This window comes from Musca domestica, unplaced genomic scaffold (assembly GCF_030504385.1).
Source record: "Musca domestica strain aabys unplaced genomic scaffold, Musca_domestica.polishedcontigs.V.1.1 11, whole genome shotgun sequence".
Lineage (NCBI taxonomy): Eukaryota > Metazoa > Arthropoda > Insecta > Diptera > Muscidae > Musca > Musca domestica.
In genome coordinates, this window is record NW_026712133.1 from 5,488,000 (window position 1) to 5,513,612 (window position 25,613).

The window sequence follows — 25,613 nt, forward strand, 5'->3', positions numbered from 1 at the left end:
AACGTGTAATGTTTACAGTGTTGATCACGAACACTCAACCGATAGCAAGCAGAAATCACCAAGACAGACTTAAGTAAGGCGGTAGCTTTTGCGCCAATTCGTTAAAATCTGACATTGACATATCAATGTTGCAATAAGAAGTAGTGAACAGATTTAAACGAATGTACAATACAACGAGTGTTGCACCAAACTGCACCACGATTCCATTTCAAATAAATGGAGACAATTCTTACTTATACAGTGAATATCAAAAAAAAAAAAAAAAAAAAAAGAGCGTGTTTGCTAAAAAAATAAAAAATTCCAACAAGATGACAAAAAAATTACATTAAACAAGTAATAATTCAACAAAAAAGTTCATCAGTAAATTTTTGAATTTTTGTAGTGGTAGAAGTAATAAACTGCGAAAAAATAGTAAGCTCTCATCCAAAAAGATGAAAGTCCAAAAAGAATAATAATTTTCGATAGAAATTAACGAGTGACATATAAACAACAAAAATTTCATCTATGTGCTGTGTGTTTGTACCAAATGTTGAAATATTGAAAGAATAAATCCATACATTCAAGAAAAAATATTTTATTCAATTGTGTTCGGTGCAAAAGTTTTTACTGCATAAGAAAGTAATAATAAATGGATTCCGGTCTAGAAAAAATATTGCCAGGAAAAAAATTACACACAAAAGTCAATATCCTCAGTCTATAAATCTGTTACATATATATTAACGAAATACATATATACAATAAATAAAGCGCACCACAAATCTGTATTTTAATTTTCGCACTGTCATCATTTGTTGAGTGTACGCATTTATCACCGAAATATAAGAAACCCAACAGAAATAATTTCTACCAACAATTGGTCTGTCCAGAACTGCAAGAATGTAAAAGTTTTTACACCATAACCGATTTTCGCTTTAGCATATCGATGATATGCAGACTATACGTTTTAAACAACGCTTAGCCAATGAGGAGAAAAAAATAATTAAAAACTAGATTATCAGGTCATAAGTCTGATTTAAAAACGAGAAACCAAGATTACACACAGAAAAAACAGCGCTTGCTTGAACCCTGCATATCAAGTAACCATCAGCCAAACCTTGAACAAGTAAAAATACTGCAAACGGAAAACCATTGCCACAGAAGACTCACATTAGAAATGCTACACATTAACAATCTACACACAACTGAGAGAATAAAATTTAACAGACAACACAGCTTATTGCTATAGACATTTGACACAAAAGAAGAGATCGTGCAATTTGTAAAAAAATCAGTACAATATAAACAGCCGACGACGATCAAAAAAATCTTATCATTAAATATATTGAAAATATGTCGCTCAAACTCAAGAAAAATGGAAAATTTTTGTATAATGGAAGTTTTTTTGGAAGATATATAAAAGTTTAGTGTTTTTTTCGTCTCAAATGTGTCATTTTAATGCTACTGCGCTCACCTGTGTGAATAATATAAATTTACAAAATTGTTTGGGTTATGGAAATACACTTATATCATTATGTGAGCGCTATTTATTTAATGTTTCTGTTATTTGTTGTTTTTTTTTGAAAAATGTAAGTCCTTTGTTTTGACAATTTTTCAAATTCTATTAAATTGTGGCTGATATTTCTAGTTTTTCAAGATTATACGAAGTTTTAGAATATTTTGTGACGGTTTTACACAATATTAAGCACAGATTCCACAGTGCATATTTTCCCGTGATTTTTTAGTTCCCGATTTTCTGATTGAATTTTTGTACTTCTTTGAACTTATGGAAATGGTTTCATTGTCACCCTCTAAAACTATAAAAAACCTTTGCGAAATTTTCAAAACTCTTAAGAAATTTAGAGAGGTTGGGAAATAAGTTAATGCTGTTAATGTTGAAGTTTGCAATTGAACGCTCAGGAGCAGAATGCATGGCAAAGCATTCTTCCATCTGCGTAAAGGTTCCTCCATGTGACACAGAGATACTTTCAGGGCGTTATGAGGGATGGTCATCTTTCAGTGACATGTTCACAGCAGGTTATATCAACCACCCAAAATGCTGTTCAAGATTCCTGTGATCTCTACGAAATTGCCTTATAAAACTCTATTTCTTTGGGAGCAATGTATGATTTTCTCATAAATACGTTCGAAGTAACAGAACGTATATCAAGGAATACGAAAGGGACATAGCTCACAGTAAGATTCCGATTTTTAAGTCAATTTCTAAGTACAAACGTGCGTTATAGGTGTTCACTTATTTTGGTCGTTTCTACCAAAATTGCCTAAGCAGACTGTCCAATTCCTCTAAAGCATCCGATGAGGATGAGGTCCGAAAAGAAAAATGCGAATTAATAGCATATTTGCTAATTCGTACAACGAACGGATTCTAATAGTTGTTCTAATAAATCTAGATTTTGTCGCTTACATTTAAATCATTTACACATATTTCTGCCACACGCTGATTGCAATTTAATGAATAGAATTGTTTAAACTGAATTTTACATATCTCAAAAGAAAACGAAAGTCAAAAGTATTATACACAAATTGAAGAAAAAATCTTGTTCACAAATTGTGTCACCTCTGCCACCAGAACTGTGCAGTTTGACTTCCTCATTCCATATCACAGGTGAAGATTTCGCAGGACCATCGAACTAAAAAGTTCCATTTTACGTCAATCTTCCATACTCAAAGGCTATGTATGCTTATTCGTGTGTTTTACCACAAAAGCGATCCATTTAGAACCTTGCTCAGAATTGTCATCAGTTGCATTTGAAGCCGAACTTTTTCCTTTCGCTGGGTGACGAGGACTACCCTCTTAGATAGACTTGGAATAGAAGTTTATTTCATTCATGCCTCTCATATGGGTGGGATATGGAAGTCGGCTGAAAAAAGCTTCAAACATCACTTTAACAGCATTGCTGGAGCTAATAGGTTCACCTTTGGACAGCTAGCTACCGTTCTGGCTAGAATAGACGGTATTCTAAATTAGCGTCTTACCTTTGCCGCCTCAGAAGTACCTTCCGATTTCACTGCTTTAACTCCTAGACATTTTCTCGCTTATCTGTTATCCAAAGGTTGTTGAGACGGAAAGCAATTCATTATTAAATTTCTTGCAGAAGGAAAGGAGATTATCTGAAGGCATTACAAAAGCGTAAGATTTGGAGGACTACCTCCCCTAATCTTAAAGAAGAAGACTAAGTCATCGTTAAGAATGATTTGTTGCCCTTTAGCGAGTGGGAATTAGGTAGAATCGCCAATATATATAGTGGATCAGTTGATCAAGTCAGTGGTTGAAGTAAAGACTACTTCTGGCATCGTAACTAGCCCAATCGTCAAAATTTCCTACATGCCATTATTGCAAGATGATGCATCTGACTAACCTGTGAGTTTACAAAATAATTTTACAGCTCTGCATTTGGTTCCATACGTTGAAATGGACTGTGCAGTGAAGTTTACAATTGCGTCGTGTGGAAGCAGCGCCACTCCCTGTGATTCTCTCCGAAGTTCGTAATGATTTGTGTACCTACGAAGCGCAATATCATTCGGAAATGGAAATACTTTCTGAACTACTTAGGCAAAATCCATATATATATATATATATATATATATATATATATATATATATATATATATATATATATATATATATATATATATATATATATATATATATATATATATATATATATATATATATATATATATATATATATATATATATATATATATATATGATTATGATATATATATATATGATTATGTGATATATATGTGATTCTCTCCGAAGTTCGTAATGATTTGTGTACCTACGAAGCGCAATATCATTCGGAAATGCAAATACTTTCTGAACTACTTAGGCAAAATCCATATATATATATATATATATATATATATATATATATATATATATATATATATATATATATATATATATATACATATATATATATATATATATATATATATATATATATACAGTCTCGCTGTAGCCTTCAAAGATCGGACGCACTGTCGGTAAATAAAGCAATTTTCTCTGCAAATCATTTAATGCAATTAATGAAAATGCAAACACTTTTCAAAAGTCATTTTTACCTATTGGTCTTTTTTAACTGAATTATTTAGTAAAGTAATAATAAAAAATGTCGGTAATCGAGGAACACATTAAAAATATTTGTGGGCAATGTTTGTTGGAAATCAAAACCATTTTTTTTTGTTCGATGTTATTACTGTAATGGTCAATATCATTTTCTCCTTGCTGTTCACTCTGTTAGCGCTCACATAAAAGCATTAGCCATACGAAAAGAGTAGGATGGAGATGGAGATCGAGGTCAGTGAACTGGTTGCCAAAATTGTTGAGAAAACGCAAATTAGCAAATCCGACATTGAGAGAACTCTGAAGATAGATAAAAAGAACAAAATCATTATAGAGTTCTCATCGATAAGTAAAAAACGAGAGATAATGAAAAAATAAACAGACACCGACTGCAAGTATGCTAAGGAGTAGATGAAGGTGGAATTGAAAATACATATTTTTAAATGATGAGTTAACTCCTCACAACAGGCGCTTGCTTTGGATGACTAAAACTAGAGCAATGGAGTGTAAATGGAAGTTTGTTTGAGTCCGAAACGAATGTATTTATTTTCGAAGGAATGAAAATTCTCGATTTATTTTAATAAACAATACCGCCGATTTGGGAAGTATAGGCGAAGTAATGTAAATTTTTCAGAGTTTACCCCACAAATTTTTGCACAACGAAAAGAAAGAGCATGTCAAAGAGAAAACACCAAATTAAATGCTGATATAACAATAATTTTAAAAGACTGAATTAATAAAATACACAATGAATATACAAATTGAAATTTGTTTCTTTAATTTCGTAAAATATTTGGATTTTATATTAAAAAAAAAAACAATGAATTTTATAAAAGATACAATCTGCAATTTCAATGAAATAAATGCTAAATATATAATTTTTTTTGTGTCTATGATACACATTTTTAACCAACATTTCCAAAATAATAAACAAATTACATCTGATACTTCTTTGTAAAACAAACATAACAGATGATGAGAATTCGTTCTATAATATAGATGGATTTAATTCCATATTTTTAAACTGAGCTGGTGAAGGAGGAGGAATTGGTGTGTATATTAAAGACACTAAGCAATTTAAAAATTTGAACACAAAGATGTCATCGTCTGAAATTGAAAGGATAAACATTACGGATAACAAAGATTCAAGTTTCACAGTATTGGCGATATATAGACCTCCAGACAAAAGCACAACTTTATTCTTGCTCGAACTTGAATAAATTCTAATTAATATTGGTAACAAAGAAAAACTAATTCTAATAGGCGACATTAATATCGATATTCTTAAAAATATCAATAGCGTCAAAATATCTTGGCATTCTGTGAACAAATGGATTGAAATGTATGATATCTAACCCAACAAGAGAAGACGAAGCGCGAACTACAAAAACATGCATAGATCATATCATAATCAGATGGAACAAAAATTTAAAGGAGGCTTACTCCGCAATTGTAACGACAGAAATATCAGATCACCATGCGTTATTTGCCAGTGTAGATGAAACAAATAAGAATGAAAAGCAAGACATTCAAAACAACAAAAAATATAAAATCAATACGAAAAATGTTAATAGGCAAATAAGAAACATTAATTGGGAAGAAATTATAATCATATCTAATAATGCAAATGACCTTTTTAATAATTTATACAAAACCTTTAACAAGATATATGAAAATTCAACAATAGAACGCTCAAAAAAGAAAAACCGCAATGGTCTCCCATGAATGAATGAATACATACTTAATGCGCTATTAGAGACAAGTTGTACAAAAAGTGGGCTAAAAATAAATTCAACAAAACCGACGAAATTGTTTACAAAAATTTTAATAACAAACTAAATAAAATTATAAGTAAAGCCAAACACGATCATATATATCATCAGTTTATTAGAAATAAACACAATATACGTCGAACATGGCAGGTTATAAATCATGTTATTGGAAAGAGAACAACAAATATAGATGATCATATCAAGCTCAGCTTTAACATGAAAAATATTAAAGAAATATCTGATAATTTTGCGTCAAACTTTAGCCAAAATGTATTAAATATAGTTCATCAGTGCAATATAATAACATTGAATATACGTACGGAAAGAGTTACACCAAACTCAATGTTTATGGAAAATGCTATGGAGCTTGAGATCAATGGAATATTAAAAACGCTAAATATGACTAAATCTGCGGGCATTGATAATAAGAGATAATTTATACAAAACATATCCCAAAAACAAAAGTAAAATTAATGATGAACTATATAAAAACTTCAATAACCAACTAATTAAAAGAACTTTAAATGCCAAAAACACACATTATTATCACAAATTTATTCACGCAATATACGTGAGACATGGAAAACTATAAATCAATTCACTGGCAAAAAAGTAGTAGCATAGACAAAACTATTAATATTATTTTTCCTAATCTAAACAAATGTGAAATCACTGAACAATTCCCATACATGCGATAAGAAAACATTGTCTAATGCTGAAACAACCATTTCAAATACCATTTATCTTGAAAACACAAACACTACAGAAGTCAAAAACATACTAAAAAGCCTCAATACGAAGAAAAGTGCTGGTTTAGATGGCATTCGGCCCATAGACTTAGAAACCAATGCAGAAATTATGGCGCCCGTGATTACTGTTCTTATAAAAATAAGTATAGATGAATCTGTAATTCCGGAACTGTTCAAGACATCTATAATCCGTCCGATATACAAGAATGGTGCTAAATCAGCATATAAAAATTACAGACCAATCTCGATCTTTCCAACAGTTGAGAAAGTTTCAGAAGAGATAATTTCTAGGCGGTTAAATAACTTTTTAACCAGGTTCAATATTATTAATAAAAATCAATATGGCTTTCAAAGAGGCAAAAGTATTAATCGCATTACTTCGAGGTGTAGTTCATTTACTGCCTTTTTGAATCTTTCTTTTCATGACCTAATCCCCTATTCAACACGTTGTTAGGGGTTCGGCTATTTTGATTGTAGACATTTGGTTTTATCCTCCAGAATTGAGTGGATAAATGCGCAATATTTCATCCATGTACTTTTACTATACGTTATTTCCTTAAAAACACCATTAACTGTCATCCGACAATGAATTTCGTTAATCTGTCTTAAGTTTTCCCACCTTCTGCATTTAAAGAGTGAGTGTTCCACATCGTCTATAGATTCACGACACATTTAACAAATTGCATCTCCTTTTATGTGGAATCTATGCAAGTAGCTGCCGAAGTTACCATGGTTACTAAACACTTGGCTAAGATAGAAATCTAGATCTCCATGTTTTCGGTTTTATAAAAATAAACTTATAAGTAGAGCTAAAACCGATTATATATACCATCAGTTTATTAGAAATAAACACAATATGCGTGGAACATGGCAGGTTATAAATAATGTTATTGGAAAGAAAACAACAAATATAGATGATCATATCGAGCTTAGCTTTAACACGAAAAATATTAAAGAAATATCATTAAATATGTATTAAATATAGTTCATCAGTGTAATATAACAGCATTGAATATACGTACGGAAAGAGTCATACCAAACTCAATGTTCATGGAAAATGCTACGGAGCTTGAGGTTAATGGAATATTAACAAGTAAAAAAACATTAAGTTCGGCCGGGCCAAACTTTTAATACCCTCCACCTTAGGGTAAAGGAAACATTAGAAGAAATGTGGCAAAAACCATTACAATGCCGAATATCGGGAGGTACCGTTATATGGGGCTATACTAAAACGTGCACCTACACATGCAATGTTTCGGAGCTAGCAAAGGAGCTAGAACCCATTATGACCTACAAATACCAATTTTCAGATAAGTCCGGGAAAAAATATGGCAAAAACCATCAAATTACCGAATGTCGGGAGGTACCGTTATATGGGGCTTATACCAAAACGTGGACCTATAATTACAATGACTCGCCACACGAACTGGCACCCATTATGATCTACTACTACCAATTTTCAGAGAAATTCTTGAAAAAATGTGTCAAAAATCATCAAAATACCGAATATTGGGAGGTACTGTTATATGAGGACTATATCAAACGTGGACCTATGCATACAATATTTCGCCACACGAACTAGGATCCATTATGATCCACAAATACCAATTTTTAGACAAATAAGTGAAAAAATGTGGCAAATGTGGGGGCTATACCAAAACGTGGACCTATAAATACAATGACTCGCCACACGAACTGGGACCCATTACGATCTACAACTACCAATTTTCAGATAAATTATTGAAAAAAAGTGTCAGAAATTATCAAAATACAGAATATGGACCTATACATACAATGTCAGCTATGAACTTCCAACACAATACGGGGTTCCACAGGGGTCAAAATTGGGTCCAATATTATCTATATCTATAAAAGAGGAAAATGTTTGTATGTTGGTTTGTAATTTATGGACAGGAAAACCGCTGAACAGATTTTCCTTAAAATTTCCATGTATACTACAACATCGCCTGAAAGTAACATAGGCTATATACATTTTTGAAATTCCACTTGGAACTGGAGATATAGCATCAGAATCGGAGGTACCTCCTAAAAATTTAGATTTTATATGCACATATCTAATGATCGATTACAGAAACAGTCTCCAAATTTGGAATGCGTAACGGAATTTGGAACAAAAATAAATTTGCCAAATTATATTGAAATCGGTTCAGATTTCATGATAATGAATGCATACACGGAAATACATTAACGAGGAATCAAGAAAAATGTACCATGAATTTAGAAATCGTTGAAAATTATAAGTACTTGGGAATTTATTTGGATCAAAACTTTAAATGGAAAGATCACATCGAAAAACTACAGAAAAAGCTACGAAAATCAGCGTTTGCGCTTTATCATCTAGGCAACTATGCATCCTTCTTTATATTGAAGCAAGCATACTATTCCCTAGTAGAGTCGCATTTACGACATGGTATTACAGCATGGGGAAATGCCAGATGTTGTAGAATGTTATAAGAGACACAGAACCGAATTGTTAAATTTCTATATAAAAAATCATACCATTCGTACAATAACGGAAATGTAACAGTGTCAACCAACAACATAAGCCAGATATACAAAAACCTAGAAATCCTTAATATAAAACCAATATTTTCAATTGCAATTATAGGCGAATTCGCTGACGACCGAAACCTAGCTGAGAAAATTAACCACGAACAAAATACCCGGAGAAGACTTGAAGGACGTTGCAAAATACCGAAATTTAAAAATGAATATGGAAAGCTCACTCTAGATGTCGCTCTACCAAGTACCCTTAATGAACTTCCAAAGGACATTTCAGAAATTAAACATAAAATATGTAGATTAAAAAACATAATATATATTAATGTTTTTCCTTTTTATTCGACCTTTTTATATTTTAATGAAACAAGTGTTAAAAAACATTTAGTGAGGAAACAATTTTCCAGCACACATCATAAACTCATTAATAAGAGAATACAAACCAACAAAGCGGACATCAGAAAACGAAAAACCGAAGAGAATATACAAATCGTTGATATATTTGCCCAATATCTCAGAAAGATAGGAAAAATCTGACATATGCGACAAAACTAAATATACCATTGCACACAGTTCTAACAACAGAACAACATCAATATTTAGCAAATTGAAAAGTAAAATACCAAAATTGGAAAAACATAACGTGATTTACCAAATTGAATGTGGTGGTAATAATGAGGAAGGCTGTGGAAAATTATACTTCGGTACGACGAAAAACAAATTAAAAACTAGAATGTCAGGACACAAGTCGGACATAAAATTGAGAAATACCAACATAATACAAAAAACAGCACTGTCCGAACACTGTAAAATACAAAATCATACCCCTAACATTGACGATGTAAAAATACTGCAAACGGAGAATCATTACAACAAGAGACTAACACTAGAGATGCTCCACATAAACAGTCTCCCAACAACAACAAGAATAAACAGCAAAACAGACACTGACAACACAGCCTACTGCTACAGGCATCTCACACGGGGTAGAGATCGTGCAATAAATAAATACTAATCAGTGCAATAATGTAACTTGACGGAGTAGAAACGCTACGCTAGCTTTAAGTTAATTATAAAAATTCAATTTAGTATTTATACACATGGAAGCGATCTTTGTTCTGTGTTAATATACCTGTTAGTATTGGAAAAAACTGTGATATTGTTAATAAGTCGTACTTTGTTTATTTTTATTGTAGGACTATTTCCCTGAAGATGAAATTCATTGAATTTCGAAATATTGTAATATTAAAATAAATACAACAACAAAGACCTCAAGCTCGAAAAACACTTGTTTCATCATAATATATATATATATATATATATAATTAAATAGATTTTTTAAAACATTTTAATTTTTATATAACATTTTGTGTTTTTCAGATTGACCAAGACAATATTACGTCCAATATTGAAATAGAAGACATTTTATCTCGATCTCACAAAGAGTCCGGAGTTGCTGCATTTGCAAAATACCATTACGCCTTGTTTTGCATACTTCGAGAAAGGTTTAATTTTACCGTTAAATTTCGTAATGCCCGTGGATGGGCTGGAAAACTTGGAAATTCATCTTTACGTTTGGGTTATATAGGAATAATGCAACGCAATGAAGCTGACGTGGGTGCCTCGGCATCATATAACCGTATAAATCGTTTCGACTTCTTTGACATTCTTCATCAAGGCTGGAAACTTGAAACAGCTTTTATATATAGGTTAACCCCTAACATTGGCTATAAAAATTTGAAAGGAGATTTCTTTGCCCCTTTTCATATATATGTTTGGTTTATTATGGGGGGCATTTGTCTCCTTTTGACGGTAGTTTGGATGTGTATAGAATACATGGTGTCTAAAAAAACAGATCAATTTACTGCAGTAAATGTGATTCCAGTCAATGTGGTTGGTGCTATTTGTCAGCAGGGAATGGACCCGAGTCCAATGGGAATATCATCTCGTATTATTTCGCTCACAACTTTTGTATTTTCATTAATATTCTACAATTATTACACATCATCCGTTGTGGGCGGTCTTTTGGGCAATACAGTTGAAGGCCCTTCAACTATAGATGCCATAATTTCTAGCGAATTAAAAGTATCGTTTGAGGATATAGGATACTATAAAATCTTATTCCAGGTAAGAACAGAAAAATATGTTGCAATACTTTTTTACATTTATACACAAAGTTTGTGCAAGTTTACACTATTAATTGTCAGCAAGTCTATAATATACCCAGTTTTGTTATTTGAAAAGAAAGTTTATTAATTAGTGGGAAAAATTGCAATGATTACGAAGGGCCAAGTGTGGGAAGAAAACATTATATAATATTATATTAAGAACAATATTATGTAAATCTTAATGCTTATAATAAAACTTCACGAAAGTGTAATTTTTGGTCAGTGTTTAAGATTAACCTACGAAAGTTAGACTTATAATATATGGAACAGAATGCCGCGTTTCTCATAAATTATGGTTCTGATCTTTTTTCACAGGAAGTAGTCGTATGTGTTTTGCAATATGACAAGGATCCTCAGCGATAACCGCCCTTGCTGCCCCGTTAAGAGGTTTTTCTTCATTTTATTATTTTAGTCTCCACTGTTGATAATTATTTTAAAGATTTGTCCCCACCCTCGCCTGTACACTGTCGGGTCAAAATCATATTTTTACACCCCAATTGTGCCACAACATTTGAAGACTTCCTTTGTTATACCAGATATGCAAATCTTGTTCCGGTAAAATTAAGCTGTCTCCCAGAGTTGGTATTTTGGTGTCTAATTGGTCGAATATCCGTAGGTTAGGTTAGAGGATGTGTAGTTACTACAATTGAAATTGAAATCACTCAGAGATGTCCATTGTGATCATCTTGCATGAAAAAGAAGAAAGAATAAACGTTGAGAAAGATGATAGATCTTTTTAGAAAAGTAAAAAGAATGGAGATAAGTGTCGAATAGAGTTGTGTTTTGACTCTGGAGGCAGGGCCTATACAGCATTTTTGTGAAGATGTAGATTACAAAGTGGTCCGTGTCTGAATGTACACTGAGATCATGAGTCGAACATTACTTCATTGTCTTCCTTTTGATAGAGCAGCACAGTGCCATTAAATGTGTTTGATCGTTTCATTCTCATCCTCACACAGCCTTCAGAATTCGACAATAGAGTCATCCCACTTAGAAGTTATTGAACAGATGTTGCAGTGGTATGTAAGTATCCCTATTGTTATCCGCAACGTTCTTTTTATTATTGGTTAGTAGATACCATACCTGGCCAGATTTAGTTTGATACCTTGCACCGTGGTTCGTTGTACCAGTTAACTCCAGTATCAACAGGTGTAGAAAATGCAGATGAGAATATTACTACAGAACCGACATGCAAATTGGGATTTATACCTGTCAAGACTAACAAGTAAAAAAACTGTAAGTTCGGCCGGGCCAAACTTTGAATACAGTCCACCATTTGAAACGAATTTGGCAATTCTCAAAAACAATTAAATCCGTTAAAAATTCTGTTAAAATCTTGAAAATACTGAATGTAGCTGTCACATTAGGGTCTATACGATGGCATGGACCTGCGAAGGTAACATTTGTCATAAGTCATTACAATATTCAAATGCGAAACTTGCAAAAATTGTTAATAATGTAGATAAAATCAACAAAATACCGAATATCGGGAGGTACCGGTATCTGAGGGTTATACGAAGACGTGAACCTGCACAGAAAATTTTCTGTCTTAGGCTGTAGTATCAATTACGAACTTCAAATGCCAAATTTGAAACGATTCCGGTGAATGAATTCGCTAAAATCATTAAAATACCGAATATTGGTAGGTACCGTTATCTGGGGGCTATACGAAAACGTGGACCTGCACAGACAATTTTTGTCTTAGGCTGTAGTATCCATTACTAACTTCAAATACCAATTTTGAAACAATTCTGGTAAAAATGTCGCTAAAATCATCAAAAATACCGAATTTGGGAAGGTACCGTTGTATGGGGGCTATACCAAAACGTGGATCTACATGGCCCATTTTCAATAACAAAAGTATGCATTTTAGTAAAATTTTATCCGTCCACAGACGGATGGACTTACGGACATCGCTAAATCGACTTAGAATTTTATGCTGATCAAGAATATATATACTTTGTGGTGTCTAAACTGTGCATTTCGAGGTGATACAAACGGAATGACAAACTTAATATACCCTCCATACTATGGTGGAGCGTGTAAAAATGGTAAGAAGCAGAAGTCGAATAAAACTACAGAGGTAAGATGTTATGGGTGCGGTGGTCGATACGTACGGAAGGATTGTAAATTCAAGAACGCAAAGTGTTTTTCATGCGGCAAGGTAGGCCACATAAGTAAAGTGTGCAAGTCAAATACAAAGCAGATAGGGAGTCGTTGTTGTCAGATGAGGGTGAAGAGGCACATACTTCTCAGATTGCAAAAGTCAGAACAAAGGGGCCATTCGGTCGGAAAATGGTCACAATGAAGATAGACGGCCAAATAAATAAATAAAAATAAATTTTGCCGAATGGTTCCAAGACCCAATAGAAGCATCAACGGGTACGGACATCTATAGCAGTAAAAAAACCATACTGTCTGAACATCTACGGCAACGGCTACAGCTGCAATTAGCCAAACATAAATTTATATACTGAGATGTAGCGGGTAAGTTTAAAGGTCCTCCTATTAAAGTGCAATTAAAGCAAGATTCTTCGCCAAAATTTGCAAGATTTGCATTCATATTACGGGGTGCGTATGCCAAAGAAGATTGAAGCTGGAGTATTCAGAATGGGCATCTACTACACATGTAGGGACGAAGAAGAATGGAGTTATACGTATTACGGGTAACTACAAACCAACCGTAAATCCGCAAAATTTGAATTTAAGTTAAACAAAAAGAAGTGCGTATTTGTGACGTCATCGATTAAATTTCTAGGCCAAAAACTCGACGCCAAAGGACTTCATAAATCCAATAAACACATTGAAGCGATTATGCATGCGACAAAACCAAGAACGTTGGAGGAGTTACAATTATTTTTGGGAAAGGCGTCGTATTATTCGAATTTTATACCAAACCTGTCTACACTTGAGAGGCCACTTCGGGACTGGGAGCAGTTCTGTCGCATCGTCTTTCTAATGAACGCGACGGAGCAACGATATTCACTAATCGATAAAGAGGCGCTGGCCATAGTGTGGGCCGTCCAAAAGTTTTTCAAGTACCTGTATTACCGTCATTGGACTCTGATTACTGACCACAAACCGCTGGTACAAATCCTACATCCGAGCAAGACGCTGCCTGCTGTATGCATATCTCGTATGGCAAACTACACCTTTTACTAACTACGCCTTTCTAATTTTGATTTCGAAGTGGTCCGCAAAACCTCGAAAGAAAAAAGTAATGACGATTTTTTGTCTCGAGTAACTCCAGCCAACGGAGTGAACAAGCTCAATTTTGATAAGGCCATATGTAATGACCTTGATGAATTCGACAGTATCGTGATTTTCCAAATTAATCAATTACCGGTAGCTGCTGAATGCTGGAAACGAGAAAGGATCCACATCTTTGTAAGATTATAAAGATATTGGAAAGTGGACAGTGTTTGTCACAAGCTGGTTACAAATCACCTAAAATGAAGTACAAAGTGTCGTCAGGATGTTTAATGTTTGAACACCGAATTGTGATCCCTCCTAGATTTCGGGGCTATTTAATGAAAGATTTGCATGGCGCCCATTTAGGGATGGTTAAGTTGAAAGGCATAGCCCGGTCCTTCGTTTACTGGCCGGGCATTGACAAAGACATTGAGAGCACTGCGAGGGAATGCGAGAAATGTGCAAATTATGCAAATGTCCCGAAGAAGTGCACAGATCATCATTGGAAGTATCCCAAGTCTCCGAGGGAACGAGTGTGCATAGATTATGTGGGACCCTTTGAGGGAATGATGTTACTCATCATTAGCGATGTCTTCTCTAAATGGTTGGGGGTAAAAGTTACCAAGTCAATGACTGCAGCTGCGGCGATTACATTGCTGGATGAAGTGTTTGCTACATAGGGGAGTACCATTAATAGTAGTTTCCGATAATGGAACGAATTTTTCTTCGGCGGAATTCAAGAATTTTGTATAAAGAATTGGCGTTAAGTACCACAAAATTACTACCCTCTACCACCCAGCAACTAACGGCATAGCAGAGCGAAGTGTCCAAAAGGTGAAGAATACATTAAAGACTATGTGTACAACGAAAATGAGATTGAAGGAGAATCTAAACGAATTCCTGAGACAGTACAGGAATTCACCTCATTCGACTACGGGTTAGTCCCCAGCACAGTTGTTCCTAGGACGGCATTTACGAACACGTTTAGATCTAGTGCGCCCACAAGAAACTAGTAGTAAAGTAACAGCCAAACTGTTCATGAAGAGCAGCTGTAAATACAGGGAACTAGAAAAGGATCAAAACTTGTACTTTCTGTCCGGAAATCCACGCATTATCAAATGGCTCAAAGGTAAAGTGACCACACGTTTGGGGGATGTCCACTATCAATTTCTGTTCCAGGGGAAGTATTATAGAAGACATATTGATAAACTTCGTGGTACAGATCTAAATGATATTGACACATGCAGTCGTCGCACACCAGTCAACAGTAAGGAAAGCTCTGTGAATCGTCCGAATAGCTACGGAGCTGGTTCGAGCAGCGTCACCGACGACAACTAACTCAGAGAGAGAGAGACAACTAACTCAGAGATTGAACTAGAACAGACTGAATAATTTTCAACTCCACCCCTCTCAAAACATGGGTATGAGGACACCCAAGCCTTTTCGACATCTACTCCATTGCTAGGATTTCCGGAATCATTCGCATCATCATCTGCTACAAATGTCGATGAACGGGGACAAGGATTGCGGCGATCAACAAGGATTCGAAGACCCAGGGCCCCATTCTCTCCTTAGAGGGGAAAGATGTTGTGTATGTTAACTCGATATTGACATCAACATCGACATTCTCAATCCCGTATTCTTTAGTTGTTAGTTCATAGTTTACTCTTGTAACTCGTACATTACAATATTTCTTAATGAAATAAACTGAATTAAATTAAAACTCCAGACTTTGAGTATACAATAACTATAAACATACATAGTCACCGATTCAGTTACTTTATTCTCCATAGTTTTCACCAATTCTGCAGATTTTATGATCCTTAATATATCTCTGCTTGAACAACAAAGGACTTTCCATCCAACTTGTTGAAGTAGACCATTGCTAATTGCTTACAGAAGGCTCCGGCCTTATGCCTTCTTCCATCTCTGGCATGCCCCTGCAGTGTATTATGCAGCATATCCTGTTCGGACAGACATATCGCACTTCGTGCAGCCTGATACTGTATTCTAAGTTCGCACGGAGCGATACTTAGCATTACGTGTAAAGCTACATGAGGTGTACTATTTGATTCGCCTGTGATTAGCATTGAAGCTGCTAGCTGTACGCTTCAGATTATCTAGCAATGTAGCTTAAAGACTTTCCTTGACTTTTACTGTACTTATCTTTTCCTCGCCACCCTGTCTAAGAGAAGCTGCATATAAGGCAGATAGAGTGACGGGGTGAGTGACCGTTGCCTTCTTGGGAGATGGCTGCGGCTCCTCCCCTGAGCGAACAATCTTTTCAGAAAGGGAGCTCTCGAGGACGATGTTCTTTCAAACATTCCTCCCCAATTCCAACAGACTCAGCTCACCATCGTTGACTTCTCTGGAATGATGGTCTTACTCAGGTCGTCGTCGGTGCAAATGAAATTATTCAATATTTTAGTAACAAACTGCAATTTGATTGTTCATATTTGAAAAAGAGAATGTAGGAGTTATAGCTACGCTGATTGATGCTTGCCAAAGCATGAACTCTGTTGTTACCCTGAATGTCACAGGCCAACATATCGCTTTAAAAGAGGTCGACAAAGTCTATTGGCTAACGCCTTAGAAACCTTGTTCCTACTAATCAATTTATGGAAGAAAGATGTTGTTTGTGCGGACGCAAAAAAAAACAAGCGCGATTATATATATATTATATATATAAAGCTAGTTAGAACCTGGTTAACATACTTCTATTATTTGATAATGAGAACGACGATGATACCACAAATGAAGATGAAAGTTAAATACAAAATCGTTTTGCCACCAATTATTATGGATGATGATCTTAAGTTTCTAAGTGTGTACTAATATATTGGCATATAAGAGAATATCCATCGGTACAAAGATTATCTCACCTTTAATTACACACTTTGAGCAAGTATAAAAGAAACTCATTGACTCAAGTTATACTTTCTACTGTTATGAGTGAAAAGACACGCACGTATTTAAATTTGTTCCGCAACCCAATAGCAGTGTTATTTAAGACGAACTAAAAAACTCATTGAACCACAATGTTGTGAATATCAAAGAAATTAAAACCGCTCGTGATGCAATTTATACGATCGTTCAGTAAACACTAAATCCCAAATCCACAAAATTAGTAAAGTGTTTAAGATTAATATTTAGAAATCCTCTAAAAGGAAGTAAAGGCTATACTCAATGCATCGTCATGGATTAAAAGCCTGTTTCAGAAGAAACTGCATTGATTGGGAGGGGAGGGGGTGGTGATAGTCATGACGTAGCTGCCTGTCAAACTGACAAAACAACTGAAGTAAATCGTGTCGCATACCAATGCTTCCATTGCAAGAAAAACAAACAAACAAAAACTATAGAGGCGATGATCCATGATGTCTATGCCGAAAAGAGTACTTGGCAATTACCGAAAATCTAACTAAGAAATTTTATGCAAAAAGACAATCAGCCTCTTTGATGCACCAGCTGATGAACTCTTTAGCTAAAAAATTCAAAATATATTCAAAACGATCCGAAAACATTCACACAAGAGATATCGTATGCCACATCAGTATAAATCATCAACTTAAAAAGGGTCAACAGCTAAACCTTACAGTATCAACGAATTATTTCAAATTTTTATACCGGTGATCTCAGACCTAAATAAATGTAGAACAAAAATAGAACAATTAAATGTTATAATCTCTATACTAAACTATGTAAGTTATTCATATACAAAAGAGTCTTAAAGTTACGCATTTGAACTGTTAAGTCATTACCAGTCTTCCAACTGAACGAAACATTTCTTAAACTAAATCATTACTTAACATGTATCAATACATAATTCTTATTTGCAAATGAACAAAAATAAAATAGCATTTAATTCGACACTTTTAAAACAATCCTTCAGATTTAATGGAATATGAAAAATTTCAAAAAAACAAAAAACAAACATACCTCTCAAATGATATCTTTTATATGGGGGCTATGCGAAGACGTGTAAGTACATAAGTAGTTTTTTTGTCATTGGCTGTAGTACCCCTTACAAACTCCAACTACAAAATTTAAAACAATTCCGGTAAATGATGTCGCTAAAATCATCAATATACTGAACTTCGCTAGGTTTCGCTGACATGGCACTGTATACGCGATTTTTTGCATAGGCTGAAGTATCTATGACGAATTTTAAATAGTGTCGCAAAAATCATCAAAATACTGAATGTTGGAAGGCACCGTTATATGGTGGCTATATAAAAATGTGGACCAGTGCAGAACAGTTGCGAACGTAACCTACCTGCTGATAAAATCAACATGTGTACAAAACTTTGGCCTTCTTCTCAATTCGTTCCAAAGATAGGGCGATTACAACAGATCGGCTCGTATAATTAATACATTTTTGGATTATTTTATACGAAATTAAATTCATTTAAAATAATAATTTATAATTTTGGTAAATTGTATTAGATATAAATTGTTTATTTACCATGTTAATATGCTTTATTCATTTTTATACCCTCCACCATACTGTGGAGGGTATATTAACATTGTAATTCTGTTCGCTCTTGAAACGACCTTTCCTGCAGTACCATTCATGTGCGTACACTATTTTTTATTGCTGCACAGTGGGCCATTTTATATTTCCCTCTGGAAAACACTTGATTTTAGGAAAAATATTTTTTAAGAAAAAATTGTCTTTATCTTGAAAGTACACCTCATGGACTTTCCAACGTGCTATTCCATGTGCTTGCACTATTTTTAGTTTTCGCACAGTAAGATTAGGTGGCAAATCTTGAAAAATCAGAAAAATCAATTTTTCTCTAATTTCCCACGGTCGATTTGGCCAAGTAATAGCGTTTTAGAAAGCTCCTGGAACGACCTTTCCTACCGTACCATTCATATGCATACACACAGTGGGATTAGATGACAAATTTTGCAAAATCAGAAAAATCAATTTTTCTCTAATTTTCCACGATCGATTTGGCCAAGTAATAGCGTTTTAGAAAGCTCTTGGAACGACCTTTCCTGCAGTACCATTCATATGCGTGCACAGTGGGCTATTTTATGTTTCCCTCTGGAAAACACTTGATTTTAGGAAAAACATTCTTAAACAATTCTCCCCGACTTATCGTTTAGGATCGATCGATTTGGCCAAGTAATAGCGTTTTAGAAAGCTCTTGGAACGACCTTAACTGCAATACCATTCATATGTGTGTACTATTTTTTATTGCTGCACAGTGGCTTTTTTATGTTTCCCTCTGGAAAACACTTGATTTTAGGAAAAATATTTTTGAAACAAATCTCCCCGATTAATCGTTTAGGAGTGTCTATATCTTGAAAGTACACCACATGGGATTTCTAACGTGCTATTCCATGTGCTTGCACTATTTTTAGTTTTCGCAAAGTGGGATTCGATGATAACATTTTAAAACTCGGAAAAATCCATTTTCACTAATTTTCCACGATTGAATTTGCTGCACAGAGGGGCCATTTTATGTTTTCCTCTGGAAAACACTTGATTTTAGAAAAAATCTTTGTAAGAAAATATTGTGCGATTAATATTTTAGAAGTGTCAATATCTTGACACGTGCTATTCAATGTGCATGCTCTATTTTTTTCTTTTCGCACAGTGGGATTAGATGACAAATTTTGAAAAATCAGAAAAATCAATTTTTCTCTAATTTTCCACGATCGATTTGGCCAAGTAATAGCGTTTGAGAAAGCTCCTGGAACGTCCTTTCTTGCAGTACCAGTCATATGCATACACTATTTTGTATTGCTGCACAGTGGCCTATGGAAAACTTGATTTTAGGTAAAATATTTAAAAAAAAATCTGTACGATTAACCTTTTAGGAGTGCCTATATCTTGAAGGTACACCTCATGGGCCTCCAACATGCAATTCCATGTCCTTGCACTATTTTTAGTTTTCGCACAGTGGGACTCGATGATAACTTTTGAAAAATCAGAAAAGAAGGAACGATGACATTCTGTGTTACGTTTTTGCGAGTTATCCTTGCAAGAGCACAAAATGCTGTCATCATTAATAAAGTGAGGTTTGCTTTGGCTAGGTAGGTAAACTTCATGTTGTCTTCCGTCTCATTCTCTGCGAAAAGGACTGCCTTCTTGGTTTCAAAGTACAAATCCGCAAATTTCCTCAAATTTTGGGTTTCAATTGTTGATTCTTCATCAATTCGAGTAAGTGAAGGAGCGGCAATGTGTGTATGATCCCAGAACGTAGTGTGGTTGTCCGAGTATCGTATTCCATTAATGAAAACATCGCAGGACTTGTAGCGTAAGAGAGGAGTTCCTTCTACTTCAAGTGTATTTTTACTGTGTACAAGTAGAATTTATTAGTAAATGTTTAACACTTATAAGTAATATATAATTTTTCTTCAAGTGCGATAATTCCTTCGGCTTCTCCGACGTCGTTGAATACGCATCTGGATTGGTTGTAATTGATCAGGGGTCCAATGCATGATGATGGATTTATATTCTCTTTATACAGCGAAGATTGGCAATAAAACCTGTGTTCTATCCTGGGGCATGCTTCTTCAAAGTATTGAACGCTTTTTTCATTGTAGGCTATATATGGCTGGGTTACGATTATTTTTGTTTTATTAATTGGTAAGGGAATTAGTGTCTGAATTGAAATTGATTCTGAGAAAGGACAGGTATTCTAACGTTGAATATAATATTGCTATTGTTGTGATATGCCTGTAGACCAAGGAGTTCATACGCATGTTCGTCCGAAATAAGCTCAATAGACTGTTGATTCAATACATCATCAATTAATTTCATTTCATTTTGGTTTAATATAAGTTTAGAAATTACATTCAATTTAGCTAAAACTAGAGCTTCAGTATTTAGATTATGCTGATTTTCAAGGAAAATTTTTTGTTTGTTTGTTAGTTACCAACATCTTTTGTTTGTTAGTTACCAACATCTTTATTTGTTTGTTTAATTCTTGTGCGTCGTGAGCGTCCATATTTCCGGTAATAAATTTTATCGCAGTTCCCAGTCCATTTATAAGTCCTCTATTTGTCCTTTTTGAAGGCATGAGAGTTGCTAATTTGTTTTGCAGCTCTTTAAGTTTGAGGGTCGTTATTTTTACGGTGTCCGTCAATGAAGCTTGCTTTTGAAATATGTCTAATAAGTGAGCAAGTCCTTGAATGTTTTTTTCATAGCCATCTAAATTTACTATGTCTATAAGATTACTGTAATTTTCGATGATTCTTGCTGGTCCGAGATTAAGTTGTATTATCCCTTTGTCTTGTAGAATATTTTGTATTTCGATCAATTGGGTCAAAGCTAATGAAAATTTAAAAAAAAAACAATTATATTTATGAATTTTTTGGTTTCTAGTTGTGATTATAGTTATTCTCTTATTATTATGAATTTTTGTTTGGAGAATCTAGGTGTCATTTTATTTCTCCTACATTCTTTTCTGCAAACGTCTTCATCGACTTCAAAGTTTTCGAATTCATGTTTGTCTGTATTTAATTTCTCAAGTCGTTTCTGTACCTCTTTACCTAATCTTTCTTTAATATAAGGGTAAAGAGTTTCTTTAAATTCATTAAGTTTACGTAAATAATCGTGTTCGTTAGAGAATTGAACATCCCTGTCAAATTTATATGTTCTTCTGTGAAAAAGTTCATAGGGTGTTAAATTAGTTGCTGAATGGATAGCGTTGTTGTATATAATTAATGCTTCGGATAACATTTCTTCGTGGTCCTGTTCTAATCTGAGTTCTTTTCCTTTTGACATGATTATTCTGTATATTTCCGTTATAGTTGAATGTAATCTTTCAACTGGGCCATTACTACTGGTTTGTTGGAAAGAAGTCGAATGCAAGATTATGTTGTATTGTCTACAAAAGTCTTTAAAAACATTACTTGAAAATTCTGAACCTAGGTCACAAACTTTCTTTTTAGGAATTCCGTATTGTCTGTAGTGATTTTGTCACAGTTAAACTGATTTAAATTTAGAAAATTTATCTAATACGGTAAGGACATGACAATTGTTTATAGTTTAAAGATCAATATGTATTATATCAAGCGGTTTTTCGGGGGTTTCTGGTATTTCGTATTTAATCTTTGGAGGACTTCGGTTGTATTTCAGCATTTGACATTTTTTACAGTTGTCTATCGTTTTAGCTATTTTGTTCTTTAAAAATGGGAAATAATATTTTCGTTTTAAATGACTATAAATTTCATTTATTCCGCGATGGTTACAGTTTTCGTGGTATTCTTTGATGAGGCTTTCTTGTTCGTCATCTTGTCTTATATCGGTCAAAATTAATGTACATCGTATTACATTGAATAATTTGTTATTTGAAAAATGTTTTGAATAAGTTTGTATATATTGCATTTAGTCTGTTTGGTACTATATATTCTTTGAAAATATTTACCATTATTTTTTCGTTGAAATGTTGATGTCGAATAGTTTTCCTTTGCTTGTTTCGGAATATTGTCTCTAGAGTCATAGGTGAACCTGAATCTGATTTTTCTAGAATAACCTGCAAGTTAAATTCCCATAATCTAAATTTTCTTCCGCTGAATGTATAGTTGTACCCTGTGTTCCTTGTGTTTAGCTCAGAGGGGCTCCGCCTTTGGGAGTAAAAAAAGAAATAAAACACAATGGTTTTCCTTAATATATAGAACTATTTATTCTCAGTTTGGTGGGTAACGATATTACCTGTGGCAACAATATGTCCTTCTATGCACAACGAAATGTGCTGCAATCGATATTGCGGGTGTTGTCTGTCCGAATGACAGCGAAACACTACTTGATGTCTAAAGGAGGCGGCAAAACAAGTGACAAATAATTAGTAGTTAAAATGTCAAAGGCGCTAGCACAAGGTCGCAATGAACCATAGCGCGTACATTTTAACGACTTATTAAGGACCAAACCAGGGGTCAATAAATAGCAATATTTTATGCAATTCTAAATTAAACACCTTGATTGGAGGCAATTTCATTGATATTAAGATCTGTTTGCATATTGTTATGGTCCATTAGTTTTACTCGACTTAGTGCATCAGCATTTATGTTAGCTTTTCCCTTTTTGTAAATAATAGTGTAGTCAAATTCCTCAAATTTTAAGCGCCATCTAATCAGTTTGGAATTGGCATCTTTAAGGCTCATTAACCATGTTAATGGTCTGTAATCTGTGACGATTTGGAACTTTCGACAAAACAAATAGGACCTAAAGTATTTAGTAGCCCCTATAATCGCTAATAAATCTTTTTCAATTGTGGAATAATTGCATAAGTAGGTTTATCACTACCTATGGGTCCTTGGGACAGAACTGCGCCTATGGCTACATTGCTGCTGTTAAAATAAATGGTTTGGAAAAATCAGAATCAGGTCATTTGTCAGAATGTCTTTACATTACTCGAATGTCTGTATATATTGTTGCGTTAGTTCTACGGATCGTCCCTTTTTTAGACAAACAGTAAGATGCCTTACTAATTTCGCAAAGTCTTTGATAAATTTCCTGTAGTATCCTAATAATCCTAAAAACGCTTTTATGTCTCTTTGGGTTTTGGGAATAGGAAATCGTTTAATTGCTTCTTTTTTATCCGGACTTGGCTTAATTCCTTCCGTAGAAACTATGTGTCCTAAAAATGCTAGTTCCTTTTTCAAAAATTATGATTTGTCCAATTGTACCTTCAAGTTTGCTATACGCAATCTTTCAAAAATGTCATTTAAATTATTAATATGTTCTTGTAGAGATGTTGAGTAAACAATTATATCATCTAATTAAACGAGACAGTTTTTACCTATTAGGTCTTTCAGTACATTGTCCATTACCCTCTGAAATGTTGAAAAAGCGTTTTTGAGACCAAAGGGCATCCTAAGGTATTCATAATGGCCCCCATCAACAGTAAAGGCTGTTTTTGGTATGTCCTTTGGGTCCATCTCAATTTGATGGAACCCACTAGCAAGGTCTAGTGTTGAAAAATATATACACCTTCCCAGTTTATCAAGAATTACCGTGATATTAGGTATCGGGTAACGGTCTGAGACTGTCTTTTCATTTAACTTCCTATAGTCTATAACAAGCCGCCATTTTTGTTTCCCGCTTAAATCCTCCTTTTTGGGGACTACTCAAACTGGTGAGCTCCAAGGCGAATAACTTTGTCTAATAATTCCCTGTTCCAACATACTTTTTGTCTGTTTCTTTACCTCTTCCTTGTGAACATATGGATACCTATAGGATTTAGAATAGACTAGAATAGTACATTATCACTTGTTGTGATACTTTTTGTTTTATGTTGTTAGTAAAGGATAATTTTTGTCCTTCCTTAAAAAAATGTCATTATATTTTGAACACAATTTAATTATTTTATTCATTTCCTCCGAGTTTAAGTGGTTTGTGCGGATAGTCTGTTATATTATTAAGAGTTGAAGCAAATGGGTTTCCCAAATTCCAAATCTTAATTTCGACAAAATTGGAAGTAGAATAACGTTGCACTTTTATAGGTTGATCTATGAAAATTAATTATTCTTTTTTGGACATGTTCTGGACTTATATTTCGCTGAACCAATCTTTTGAAGTATATAATCCTTCGGAGATTCATAAATTAGGGGCTATCATTGTCGAGTTTATGTAGATGTCGCCGTTCTGTATGTCTACGAGGAGTTTAATCATTAGTTTAGTGAGAGCGGGAATTATTGTTTTCTCTGAGGTAAAGTTTGGTTTTATGCTGAGTTGTATAGTTGAGTAGGGTGTTGTAAGACATAACGTGGATAAATTTAATTTATCTTTTAATTGCATTAATATATCGATGCCGAGTAACCCATCAAAATAATTGTGGAATCAAAACACTAAAAATGTTAGATTTCCATTTTCATTAAATTCTATATCGGCAATATTGCCTTTTTCGTTATTTTGTACTGATTAAGTACCGTAGTTATAGTAATTGGCTTGCAATCAATTAATTTTGTTTGTCGTGTATACTCTGAATTTATGAAGGATGCATAGGCTCCTGTATCAATTAAGAATTTGAGGGGTTTACCAAACGGCGAAGTGATATTAATGTAGGGTAAGGTATAACCATGTTTTTAATTTCTAGGTAGCCTGTGGATTTTGGGAGGCTAAAATAGGAAAATTTCCGGAGTCGTCGATGCTATCAACCTCTTCATAATCTTCACACGTTCCTGA

The 25,613-nt window shown here is 34.1% G+C and overlaps 1 protein-coding gene across 4 annotated transcripts in view; it reads left to right on the forward strand.

Annotated features, from left to right (window-relative positions):
- LOC101888976 (ionotropic receptor 75a) overlaps positions 1-25,613 on the forward strand; it is an 814,889-nt gene that overhangs the window by 323,263 nt on the left and 466,013 nt on the right. For 3 of the 4 annotated variants that reach the window (XM_059130193.1, XM_059130199.1, XM_059130208.1), the window contains exon 3: positions 10,491-11,237. The exons of the other annotated variant lie outside the window; for it this stretch is intronic. In XM_059130193.1, coding sequence (XP_058986176.1) covers positions 10,491-11,237 — 747 coding nt within the window. The remainder of the gene's footprint in view (positions 1-10,490; positions 11,238-25,613) is intronic. 4 annotated transcript variants of the gene reach the window in all.